The 13,508-nt window shown below is 46.8% G+C and overlaps 1 protein-coding gene across 1 annotated transcript; it reads right to left on the reverse strand.

Annotated features, from left to right (window-relative positions):
• Window positions 1–1,037: 1,037 nt before the first annotated feature.
• Window positions 1,038–13,114, reverse strand: PROKR2 (prokineticin receptor 2). The gene is made up of 3 exons (XM_004276446.3): window positions 12,997–13,114; window positions 10,278–10,879; window positions 1,038–4,140 (listed from the first exon to the last, which is right to left on the reverse strand). The coding sequence occupies exons 2-3, from the start codon at window positions 10,733–10,735 to the stop codon at window positions 3,444–3,446; spliced, it is 1,155 nt and encodes a 384-aa protein (XP_004276494.1). The 5' UTR covers window positions 10,736–10,879; window positions 12,997–13,114; the 3' UTR covers window positions 1,038–3,443.
• Window positions 13,115–13,508: the final 394 nt, after the last annotated feature.

Raw genomic sequence — 13,508 nt, forward strand, 5'->3', positions numbered from 1 at the left:
TTCCCCACCGCTTACTTTTCCTAGGGCCAGGGTCCCCTCTTCATAATCTGCTTTCCCACATGGCTCCAGCATCACATATAAATAGTTCCATGTATGTTCAAGCCAAATGTGCTCAGACCTCTCCCTGAGGGGGCATTTCTCTCAATAGGAGAAAAGAAAGGCAGGAGCGCTAGAGTGACCCTGGTGTAATTCTGATTTCTCTGGAACCCTGGGGTCTAGATTATGAAGTCCCTTGGATGGATGCACTCTTTGCTTGCCAGAAGGAAGGAAGGTATCTTTTGTGCAGATTAAGATTCTCCCAGGAGGTCAGAAACCAGTTTAAATGGCCCTTTAAACATTCTTAGAGGAAGTCCCCTCCTTTGGACACAGGAGGGCAGTTACTGAATGCAGCTCACTAGACCAGAGTGAGACCTGGGGGCAATGTTGTGGCTCCAGCAAATGTTAGTGTTAGCTGTGCATCCTTAAGCAAGTCATTTCCTCATTTGAAATTCAGATCTTCTCACCTAAGAAAGGAGTGAGTTGAGTTACATGTCCTAAAAGGCCTTTTCCTGCTTTGGTGTCCTATTGAGGTGTAGTTGTGTGTGTGTGTGTGTGTGTGTGTGTGTGTTTTCCTGAGCCCAAGGGAGAGATAACAGTTAAATTGAGGAGATACGATTCAAAGCCAAAAATTTCCCCTAGAAATAGAACTACTTTAAGTCTTCTAACCACCTCATGTGTCACTTTTTCCTTCAGAAGTCTGCAATTGGTTTTTATCCATGAAGGGCCTGAAGCCATCTTTTGATTTCAACTTGAGAATCAACTTATTTTTGATGTTGGATGCTGAAAGAAAAATCTAATAGCTTCATCACAAAGCCATCCTTCTCTTATTCTGGCCAAGGAAATGGATCCATTTTGCCAAAGGAGATTAAATTTCCAATATATAATAGTATATATGAATGTTTATATATCTCAGTGCATTAAAAGTATCTTAAGCTTAGTATTAATTAGTCTTGAAAAGAAAAGTGTAAGCACAAGTGCAATTAATTTATTACGTTAACACCAGTTAGAGGAATGAACAGTCTCCATGCAAACAGCAGTTTTCATTAAACAAACAAGATGATTTTAAAATGAAAGGGTAACGTGAACATGGAGTAGCGGTTCTTTGATTTATTTGCATGCATGAGTACACTCCTGGGCTGGCAGCTTGAGGGACGTGACCAAGATGAGGCTCGTTGCTGGTGTGAGCTGCCACTGTTCTAAAAATGCCTTCAAGAACTTCCTTCTCTGTTGCAAGGTTGAATTGTTTAAATGGCTATCACTTCATTGATATCTAAATATACTAACATATAGAAGATTAGCAGGGAAAATGCTTCAACAGTGTGGTTAAGATTCCATATGTTAATAATTTCATTTGATAACAGCATAACACTTTAATTCACTGGAAAATCACAAATCTCACCAATAGTTACAAAAGTTGTTTCAGTTAAATTTAAATGAAGGGAGGATGGCATGTTTTAGTATAAAAAGGAAAAAGGGACTGAATTCTTTTGACAGACACAATTGGTAACAGTGTACTCTTAAAGAATCATCTTTAGGAGAAGAGTCAGGACAGGGGTAATAAATAAAAATGCAGTTATCATATTTGTGAAAATGCAGATAACCCCAAAATATTTACTTGCTTGGCTTTAGAATGCATTGTGTAATTTTGTCTAATCAGAATTTATAAACAATTTGGCTTAGCCTAATGTTAAAGTGAGTTTGCATTTTCTGAGGGTACAATGATTGGGCTGAAGGTGAACATGCTGGGTGGTGATGGAGGAAAATGTTGGTTGAAACATCACTGTTGGATTAAAAACACCAACAATTAATTAAACACACACACATACACACACAGACAAGCAAACAACTAAATAACCCCGTCACTATAGAAGAGCAGGAATTGCCCAAATGTGGGTCATTTGGGTCAATCCCAAACCATTTGTATAGACTCTGCTTCAAAATGAATCAGGAAGAAATGAAGACAACTATGCACAATTACCACAGGTGTGTGATTATACAAACAGACTTAGGCAGCCCTGGGATGTGCTGTTTAGCAACATGCAGGGAAGACTATCAACACTTCTATGACCACAGGGATACTGAAAGTTTGGAGTGGGGTGTGGGTAACTGAGACTCTGAAGTTGAATCTTTCTGATTATAACCCAGGACAAGGATTCCTTTTTTGCCCTGATGTAGATGGACTGCACTGAGAAGAGTTCAGGGATCACTGGTCCATAGACTAAGGATGAAAAAGTGGGAGTGTTTCTCCATAATAAGCCACAGTGGATGGGGTCCAAACAAATCATTCAATATCTCTTATCCATTCTCATCACTTGTATAGTTGAAAAGCACTTTTACAAACTATGACCTCAGTGGGCTTGCCCAACAGTCCTGTAAGGCAGGCAGAGAAAATATTTTCATCATCCTTGTTTCGTTGAACAAAACTGAGATGCAGAGACAGTAAACATCTAGGTCACATGAGTTAGGACTTGAACCCAGGTCTTTGGATTCCAAGTAGAGCTCGTCTTTGCAAGAAAGGGTGTGTTCTAGAAAAGTGGCCCAGGCCTTAGCAAAATAGCCACACAGATTACGTTCATTGCCAGTGGCAAACTCGACCCCTTTCTCTGTCCCCTTACTCACTGACACTAGAGCTGCTGACATCCTTCACATTAAGGTTTCAGGAACTGGATGTGTTCCTCATTTCAGGATTGTCTGTCTTCACCCAAAAGAATGATGAGTTTTCAAGCATCAGTGGAAAAGAAAATTTTTTGGTTCTTTCCTTTGAAATTACACCATTATAGATAACCAATGACCTGGTTATGAGAAAAATTCTTTTCTGGCAGCCAGAATCCTAGAGAACGTTCTAGGGAGGTCATAAGATCTGGGTGGGAAAGCTCAGTGTGATGGCGTGAATTGTCTTCCCATGAGGCTGTAAACCCCACCCTCTAATTCACCCTTTTATCTCCATTGTGCTGCATTCTGTAGGCTTTGACTTTCCTGCACTGGCCAGATATAAAATGAGGGAAGATGAAGAATGAGTCTAGATAACCATCTGTGGCCTCTGTTTGACCACCTAAATATCTGGATATAGCTTAATGACTCCAATGGCTTCTGCCATTTCATTTTGCTATTTAAATATTTTTGCACAGTAGGTAATCAGTAAATGTCAGCTCCTGTTGCCCTTATCTAATCTCGCTGGTGTGGTTGTGCACACAGTAGGTGTTGAGCAGCTATCAGTAAATGTCAGCTGCTGTGGTTTGTGCCTAGTTGCATCACATTTTATGACTCCAGAAGCATCCAGCTCCTTGAGAGCAGTGAGGTGTGAACACAGTTGTCCTTTCCCCAAGCAGTCTGTGAACTTGGTTATTGGTGAATTGTGCTCTAAGTACTGGCTTTTGGGTTTTCAATTACGAAACACCAGTGGGTCACTTCAGCCTGATACAATCCACCTCTTCCGTGGCCAGCAGGCTGCTGGTTTTGAGGTCATGGTCAGCGCTGGACTTGCTCCCGCCATGGGAGGGCCGCCAGTGGAGCAGCAGCATCTTCTTGAAGTACTTCATGGTGTTGTTCTTGACGGCCACGAAGCAAACGGTGTTGATCATGCTGTTGCTCATGGCGATGCACTCGACGACATAAAAGGCTGTGAGGTAGTGCTTCTCCTTCACGAATACAGTGGGGAAGAAGTCGCGCACGATGGTGAAGCCGTAGAAAGGCGCCCAGCACAGCACGTAGGCCGTGAGGATGCACATGAGCACCAGCACCGTCTTCCGGCGGCACCGCAGCCGCTTCCGGATCTGTTCCGTCTGGAAACCAGGGACTGCCTTGAACCAGAGCTCCCGGGAGATCCTGGCGTAGCACAGGGTCATGGTGACCACCGGGCCCAGGAACTCGATGCCGAAGATGAAGAGGAAGTAGGATTTATAGTAGAGCTGCTGGTCCACTGGCCAGATCTGGCCGCAGAAGATCTTTTCCTGGCGTTTGACAATAAAGAGGACGGTTTCCGTTGTGAAGTAGGCTGATGGGATGGCGATGAGAATGGATACGATCCAGACCAAAGCGATCAGGAAGGAGGCTGTTTGATAATTCATCCGTGGTTTCAAGGGGTGAACGATAGCGAGATATCTGGTGGGGGAGGGAAGCTATCAGTAATAATGATGTGTGCTTGTAATCATTATTGGTTTTTAACTAACCCAAACACCCACAGTAGCAGACAAAATGGCACAATGACTCCCCACGTACCTAATTTTCCAGCATCAACATGCTTCATCTTATTTTAGCAACATCATTTGGCATTTGGAGGAGAGGAGTGATTTAGTGTAAACAGCACAGGATTTGGGTCAAACAGACAGAATAAATCTTGGCTGGAGTGAATCACTCAGTCTCTCTGAGATTCATTTCCTCAGGTGCAACATGAAATAAAATGACACCTACCTTGCAGGGCTGCTGTGAATATTAAATATTATAATGTTTGTGAAATGCTTGGCATGTACTAGGTGTGGCATGTACATGTGGCCTATCATAATTATAAGCCCTATTGATACCACCTTGGCTTTCCAGCTTGCCATTCTGCCTAAGAACATAATTCTTTCAAAACCCTTCAATCCAAATATCTTCTAGTGTAGAGGTGAAAGAAGAGCTGTGGACTAGGAATTTTTCTCTCCTCCCCTCAGGTGTCATCCTGCATTACAGAGCAGGAGTGGACTAAGGGTAGAATCTGAGGAATCTAGTGAGGTGTAAATGACTTGCCCAAGCTCACTTGGTGCAGGGAACAGAATCCAGGCTCCTGATACAAAACTTTTACACCCAACTCCCTGGGCTGTCTCAAGCTCAGATGAGAAGGTGTGTAAAGTTGCCTTGACACCATAAAGCAGCACACAGCATAAAACTTTTATCCTGCTCTTTCCAGTGAGCAACGCTGCCTGGGAAAGAGGTTGGAGCCCTTTGTGGGAAATGAGCTCATTTGTGTAGGTTGAATACCTTCTTTCCAGAAAAACCTAACAACACCTATTTAGGTAATTTAGTGCCCTGGAATCATTCCTGTGCATTTTATGGAGTGAGAGGGAGAAGTGGTGGAGGAAGGTGGAGGAAGAGGTGGTGGAGGAAGGTGGAGGAAGAAAAGAGGCATGAAGGGTAGGGAAGAAACAATACAACCTTGGAAATGAATATGTACCCCTTACCTGGAGCTTGAGTCAGGTTATGACCAAGAGCAGGAAGCCACCCATAGAAATTCTATCCAATTTACCCTTCTATTGTAACAAGACCCTTTGGTCACCTTTCCAAGTTTCTGACTTGACCAAGAAGGCCTTCTGCCATGTTATTTCTGTCTGTCCCTGACAATATGTCTGTCATAAGATTGTTTTATTGGCTCTTGCCTTCCCCTTGCCCACTGGCAGCTCTGACTCTATAGACTTCAATTAGGAGATCTCATGGCAGCCTGGCTCTCCCCAGCTTGCAGCTTTCTGAAGACATGAGATAAAGTTGCATCCCATCCCAACCAGTGGCTACACCCTAGCTGTATATATTAATAAGCAGTGCTTACTGGAGTTCTTCACCCATCCATGGGACCCAGCTTTTCCAAGTTAACCTGCGTGACTTGCCTGGGTAGCGCAAGGCTCACAGGGCTGGAGATTGGGACAAATGGGCTAGCCAATCTTTCACTGGGGCAGGGACATCTCACAATCACTGTCTCTCTGTGATACTGAGTGTATCAGCTTCCTGTTGCTGCTGTAACAAATTACCACAAACTCAGTGGCTTAAACAACACAAATTAATTATCTTACAGTTTTGGAGGTCAGAAGTCTGACATGTGTCTCACTGGGCTAAAATCAAGTTGTTGGTAGGACTGTGTTCCTTTCTGGAGGCTCTGAGGGGAAAATCTCATTTGTTTCTTGTCTAGGGCTGCCTGCATTCCTTGGTTTAGGGCCCCCTTTCATGTTCAAAGCCACCAGTAACCAGTCAAGCCCTTCCCACAACACATCACTGACACTGACTTTTCTGCCTCCTTCTTGCACATCTAAGGACCACTGGGCCCACCTGGATAATCCAGTCTCATGTCCTTATTTTATGATCAGCTAATTAGCAACCTTAATTCCATCTGCTATCTTAATTCCCCTTAGGCATAACGTATTCTGGGGATTAGGATGTGGATATCTTGGGGGTGTCATTATTTTGCCTATCATACTGAGTCCAAAGTCCTTAGATAATGCAGAACTAATTCAAGACTTAATAACTCTCTCAGTCTGGTTCTTGCATGAAAAGTATCTCAGTAACCAATGTCAAAGAGAACTTCCACAGCCCTGCTTAATCTGTTGTCAACTCCTAAATTCTAATTCCTTATCCTATAGGATGCTCCAAAATTCAGAGTTGTCATCAGCTAAATAATAAAATAAAGAACATTGGCCTAGGCATTATTCAGAAGCCCTGGATTTCAGCTGTGCACCTAAATTCTTGAATAAATTACTTATGCTCCTGGGACTTAGTTTCTTCATCTGTGAAAGGGAGATAAAAATAACTTTACAGACAATCTTGTAGGCTTTTTGAAAGATTCTATTTGAGAAGGTAAATGTACATAAAGCATGGTGGAAGCTATAATACTTTGTTTAAACCCATCTTTTCGCATGACTCATTCATTGGCAAGAGGGATATCTGCAAAGTCTTTGTTGCCATCTATCTGCTTGGATGTGTGTTTCTTGAGGTCAACACTCTTTTTCTGGGTTCTCTATGACTTCAAATATCATCCCTTCTAGGCCCTCTGCACATGAACCTTGCTCTTCTGCTGCTACCTGTTTCAGGGTTTGCAGGTTTATCTAATTCTGAGTAAGCTGTGGTCCCCATGCCTACAGATACAAGCCCATTATTTAATTAGTGTCATCTCAGCAAAAGTGAGAGTTTGGACATCATTCATCTTTCTTATCATTTTGCCTTATTTTTCAGTTGGTTTGAAACTGAGTGAGAAAGAGGGGTGCTATTTATTTATTAGGGTCCTGGATTGTAAGGGCTGAAATTCCATATGCTGCTTTGACATCTACAGGGCCCCAAAAGCCTAGCTGTGAGTTCCTCTGTTTTCACCAGATATATCCCTCCACCCAGTGAGAAACGCTCTTGTCCTGCTAGTTCCTCTATCAGTGGGAATAGCTGCACCCCCAATCCTCAACCTAATGGGTTTCACCTCCCTGCCAGTTGGCAAAATCATCCAAACAAGTCAATCACATCCTCCCATGGGAGCCAAGGGTCACCTCAGCCTCTTGTCACTATAGACCCTGCTGCTCACATCCCCTGCTGGTTCATTCTATTCCCAAGCACAGCTCCCACGTGACCCTGCCTGGTGTGCAGTGTCCTCCTCCCCTGGGCTGGCAGTATATGAGACCAGCCAAGTGCTTTCACCCTCATTGTTCTAGTTTGAGGTGTTGTGGGTTCAGTTATCTACTACTATTGGTGCTGGAGAGTCCTGCATTCATCAACGGGGTGAATAGGAGGTGATCAGAATAGCACACTTGAATTGCAATGCCTTCCTCATGAAGCGTTCCCAGACTGCATCACTAACATAATCATCTGTCTTTCTCTGAGTTACTCTTCACTTATCACTAGATTATTCTAGTTTTTGTGTGGAAGAAAAGCTCCCTGAGGTCAAAGACTGTGTCTTCTACTACTTTATGTTTCCATACGTATAGGTTGGGCACAAAGTAGAACCCAGCAACCTGTAGATCTACCAGGTTGTAGCAGATGCTGTTGGTGCCCCTCTATTATCCCTTTGCTTTTATCACTTCACTGTATGCCTGTCCACTGCCACCTGCTAAAACCTGCATTTCTTTGTTGGAAGGCCTTCTCTGGCTTCCAGATTCCTCTTGGTAACTTGCACAGAATTTCCAGAGTGGCCCTCACAAATGACTTATGAGGGTTGGTGTATAAATATCCTAGTTCCCTCCCACCCTCTCACTCCTGGGAGAACTCTGAGGTGTGATCTACACCAGCTCCAAGAGTTCTGTGGCAGGAATAAGCATCAGCTGTGCACAGTGGAAACTTGTTCAATAACACAGCTTGTATTGACTGCCTTCCCTTGACTGCCTCATTTCCTATCTCCCTATAGGTGCTTACTGAGGGCTACCTGCACATGAATCCTTGTCTCAGGGTCTATTTTAGGGGTAAACCACACTAAGGCACAGGTTTGAGGCTCTGCACTAAGCACTATGGAAACATGAAGATAGGAGTGGTTATTATGCTTAAAACACAATGTCCTTTGGAAAAGACCGTCTGTGTCCCCAGACACAGCATGAGATTAAAAGACAGATTGGCATCAGATTACAAAGACTCTGGGGTGCTAGACTCAGGATTTGGCATGTATTCTATAGGCATCGAAACTTTTGGAGGTTTTGTAAGGAATGAGATATATTAGAAAGACTCTTCAGTGGTGATATTCTGATGCTTAATATGGATGAATATAGATTCCAAGGGACAGTCAGGGGCTCCTGAAAGGGTGAAGAGACAAGTTAGAGGAGCATTATGATGGTCCAGCCATGACTTGCCAAGAGATGAAGCTGGAGGGACTATTGCCAGGACCTGGGGTAGGGCTGCACCTGGTGTAGGGGTGTGTGGGTGGCAGTAGAACAGGGAGAAAGGAAAAGAATGATGGTAGTATCTCCTGCTTGGGTGACTGGGAGATGGTGGAATGGCTGACAGAGCTGGAAGCTGACTGAGGCAGAGCTGGTTTGGGGTGGAAAATGAGCCACTCTGTATTGTAACAGAATGGTTGCTTCCTGAGAATCTCCCATGTTACAAAAGAAAGAAGAAACAAGAAAGAAAGAAAGAAAAGAAAGAAAGAAAGAAAGAAAAAAGAAAGGAAGGAAGGAAGAAGGAAAGAAAGAAAGAAAGAAAGATAGAAAGAAAGAAAGAAAGAGAAAGAAAGAAAAACCCCACAACTACATTAGGAAGACAAAGGTTTCAATGGAACAAAGGTGATGAGAACAGTGGTAACTCACTTGAGTAAACATCAGAATCATTCAGGGTTGGGTAAAATGCAGATGCCTAGGTCCTAGCTCAGGGGATTCCCATTCAGTAGGGGCCCAGGAATCTGACTTTGTACCATTGTACCAAACATACTTTGTATCATTTCCCCTGGGGAATTTTGTGCATTTGGTTAATAGGTAAGTTTCATAAACACTGGGTTCAGAGCTTACGAGCCTCAAAGTTGTGATAACAAAATTGTTTTTTCTTGCAGGAATTAAGTTATAAATAGGAAGATGCCTCTTATACCTGTATGTGTATTATATTATCATAAATGAAAAATAATCACCGGCTTGATTAAAAAGGACCACAGACCTAAATAGCACTGAGAATAAGGGAAAAACTGGAGTTGAAAGGAGATAAAAGGGAAAAAGATGATTAAAAACACATCATCAAAATGAGCATAACTCACAATGGTGGACCAAGAAGATGTGACACAAATTGCCCCCTCAAGCAGAGCCACTGGTAGTCCAGTGCTGGCCTACAGCTATTTACATAAATAAAACATGTATCAGATTTGTCTGAAGCTGCTATTAGAAATTTTACTTTATAAATTTACAATAGATCAAGGACTTACAGAACATCTCATGCAAATATATGCAAATAAGCACATGGATGTATGCAAAAAAGAAAGGCAAGAATGTCCTTCCCTCTTTTTTGCAACTGAACCCTGTAATCTTATTTTAAAATCAGCTCTGCCACAAAGTCACCAAAAACAAGAGTACATACTGTATGATTCCATTTTTACGAAGTTAAAAAATAGGCAAAACTAAACTATGACGCTAGAAATCAGATCAGTGGTTGCCTGGGATGGGAGGAATGACTGGTAAGGGGCACAAGGAAACTTTCTAGGGATGGAAATGTTCTATATCTTTGGGTAGTGGTTACAGGAAAAACTTCGCACATGCTATCTTGACTTGAAGCTGCCTTGGCTAACCTAGTTAATGTGGCTTCTAAGTAGTAACCTGCCTAAAATGCTGCTTTTGCTTTTGTGTTTGGTGAGGTTCATGGTTATATGACATGCCTGTATCTGAAGCAGATGTGGTGTATGGGGGCATAACCCAGAGCTGGGAGGCTCAGGAGCCTCACTCTTGTCCACATTTGGGAGAACATGAGCCACAACTGGAGAAACCAAGTCTCCTTTTGCCTCGATAGATGGGCACGCATTTGAATCTGGAGTAATGCCAACGTTTAGAGCTGAAGTGAGGAAAGAGGCAACCTGGGCCACCTCCCTGTTTACCCCTACCCAACATCCTCACCTGTCGATAGCGATGGCCAGCAGGGCATTGGTGGAGACATAGAGTGAGACGGTACGCAGGTAGTTGACAGAGGCACAGAGCACATGGCCGTGCTTCCAGGAGAGCTGGCGCACCACATAGTAGTCCATCTCGAAGGGGCAGCAGACAATGGCCACCAGGAAGTCGGAGATGGCCAGGTTAGCAATGAGCAGGTTGGTGAGGTTGCGCAGCTTCTTATAGCGGGCAAGGGCAGTGATAAAGACAAAATTGCCAATGCCACAAATCAGCATGATGCCCACAAGTGCCACCCCGATAATGATCTTGGCTGCAAAGAAGGTGTGAGTCTTGGTCATATCCTCATCCTCATCTAGAGGGAGGTCGTAATCACCATAACTGAAGTTGAAGGGGAGGGAGGAGGCATGGTCTTGGGGTATACTGAAGTTAGCTGCAAAACTAGTGTTTCCATTCTGGGCTGCCATGGTGAAGCTTGCCAGTGAGTGGTATGCAGGAGTCTCCGCGGTCTGAGTACTCTGAGCTGGGGGTCCAGACCCTCTGCTTTCATGAGGTCAGAGATCTTAGCACCCTGCCCACATCTGTGGGGAGTCAAGACGCCATCATGGATCCTGGAAGGAGACACAACCAGTTGATAAAATATAGGAGAACACCTGGTAGCATCCTCCTAGAGTTCTCCCAGGTATAGGCCAACCAGACACAGTGTCTAACCCACAGACAGAACTACCCGCGGCACAGAGGGGAGGACACATGAGTTCCGGAAATTGGGAAACCCTCTATTGGCTGTTTGGCTATCGAGAGGGACTGGGCATGGGATGGATTGGACTCCCCAGAGACACCCAAGAAGAATGTGTATCTTTGCCCTTTGTCCAGGGACCAGGACCAGTTTGACTGCCCAGTCCCCCTCCCCCCAGCAGCCCCCACAGGGGTCTTCTGTAAGTTTTTCCCAGCTGCTCAGGCAGCTGACCCAGGACTCTATGGCAGTCACAACATTGTGCCAGCTGTTGGCCAGGGACAATGAAGCCAGAGGATGGTGATACAGCAGGGTCCTTCCCCCAAAGCAGGGACTGCTCCCTCTGTCCTGGCCAGTCCACAGACTTGGAAGTCACAATTTTCACACGGACAGGCTGAGTCAACTTGGGCCAGTGATTTATGCTCTCTGAATCCCAGTTTTCCTGTAAACCAAATTCCTGTTGCCTAGCCCAGGGCCTGGCACAGAGTAGGGGCTGGATAGGAATCTGCTGAAGGAATGAATGAGGATCCTGACCAGGACTCTGCAGGTGGAGGGGCCTGTGGGTGAGAGGTAATTCTGCTGCGCTACTGGGCCGCTCTAGAAAGAAGTCCTCTGTCTGCTCCCCTTCCCTGTCTCCACTCTTTTGAGCTGTCCCTTCACCAGGCCCCCAGCTCCCCTTCCAGAATCAGCCTTGATTGGGAGGTACCACATCTTGTCACCAAAGTCTGTGTCCTCTGAAAGTGGTGGCTGCTCCAAGACCTCGCTTAACTGAAAACAGCCACCCAAGGGGCGTGGGGGAAGTGTCAGTGAGGACCCAGGAGGGCCTGAGGGCTGACCTGTCTCTTATGGCCTAAGTCCTCTACATTCTTGGTGCCTCCAGATGCCCGCGGGGGAGGAAATAAAGTCTCTGAAGTACTGAGCCCTCAGGAGATGGGGCACTATTGGGTTCGCTGTGTCTGACCGACTGGAAAAAGAACCCAGATCCAGCACCTGCGGAATGGGGTTCCCGGCCATCCAGCCATGAACCACCTTCCCCCACCTCTTAGCACACCTGGAAAGGACTCCAAGTGTGGGGGCTGTGGGATGCTGGAAGGAAGAAGTGGACCAAACTGGACAGTAGGTTTGGCCCAGCCCTCTGAGAAGAGAGGGAGAACGAAGGACAGGAACTGCTCCCGGAAGGGACAGCAGTCGCAGGGTGGCGGGGACACTCCAACCTGCGGCGCGCCTGCCTACTATATACCCGAGGGGAGGCTCAAAACCGCAGCTGGGGGCGTCCTCTTTTTGGGTCGCCTCTCCGTCTCACGCGACACCCCAACCCCCACAGACACTGCACAGCCTGAGACGGAGAAGCGGGAGTTGCGCCCTCTCGGCTTCTACGTTCGGCTGCTCTTAGGTCCCGGGACCCGCGAGGAGACAGCGGGCGCCCGGGCTAGAGCAGGTCCCCTCCCCGTTACCGCTGGATGCACTCGCTGCCCTTGACCAGCCCGCTCCAAGATCCCCGTCCTTCCTCTCCCTTATTAACCACCCGGCACGGCCGCGCGGCTCCCGGAGGCGCTGCCCCAGCAGGGGCGGAAATCGTCGGAAATTTAAGCTCGAGAAGCAAAGCCTGTGGGATCTCCGGGCGGGAAGAAAACTGGGGGTGGAGGGAGGAGACGGTGAACGGGAATTTTCCCAGAGAAAATTCCTCCCCTTTCCTGCTCACCTTCCCGAGGGTGTCCCCCGTCCACGCCCTCCCCTGCAGTTTGGCGCCCGCCCACCCACTGGCTCCCTCGGTCTGCGGCCTCACTGCCCAGTCCCAGCCTACGGTCCCCGGCCTGGTCATCTGAGGGCATCCACACCTCTAGTGCGAGCCAGCCAGGGCGCATCCCTAGGGCGGCAGCAGGCAAAGCGTCCCGAAGACCCCAGAGAAAGAAGTGGGCATCGGACCCCTCAGCCCGGGCGACGCCCCCCGCCCGGCCACTGGAACCCCGGGACTGCGCGGAGCTCTGCACCTACGGGCTTCCGCGCTTCCCTGTCCACCTGGCGGTCTCGGGGACCCGCACTTGCACTGCGCAGGAGGTGTTCCTCTTTCTTCCTGGCTCAGCGCGCTTCCCAGGCGAGTCGCGGTCTCCGGGTTTCCGCTAGAGTTGGCGCTCCGCCCGCGAAGCTCTTCCCGGCTTCTGGGGCGCGGCCGAGTGCTCCCGCCCCGCGCTCGGCTCCGCCCCGGGGTCCCCGCCTGTCTCTGCGCGGAGGCGAAGGGTGGGCACTCGGCTCCTGCAACTGGTGCTCCCCGGGCGCCGGACGCATGGAGCTCTAGCCTCCTTGGCGCGGGTGGGTCCCTCTAGAGAGTTTCTGAGCCCTCCGTACCCCCGTGTGAATGGAACGCAGTAGTCTTTTATTTTTTTTAAACATCTTTATTGGAGTATAATTGCTTTATAATGGTGTGTTAGTTTCTGCTTTATAACAAAGTGAATCAGCTATACATATACATACATGCCCATATCCCCTCCCTCTTGCGTCTCCCTCCC

The sequence above is a fragment of the Orcinus orca genome, chromosome 16 (genome assembly GCF_937001465.1).
Source record: "Orcinus orca chromosome 16, mOrcOrc1.1, whole genome shotgun sequence".
Lineage (NCBI taxonomy): Eukaryota > Metazoa > Chordata > Mammalia > Artiodactyla > Delphinidae > Orcinus > Orcinus orca.

Coding starts and splice junctions, on each gene's coding strand:
- PROKR2 (XM_004276446.3), bottom strand. CDS start 10,735: ATGGCAGCCCAGAATGGAAACACTAGTTTTGCAGCTAACTTCAGTATA. Junction 4,141..10,277: donor CTGGCCATCGCTATCGACAG/GTGAGGATGTTG, acceptor CTCCCCCACCAG/ATATCTCGCTATCGTTCACC.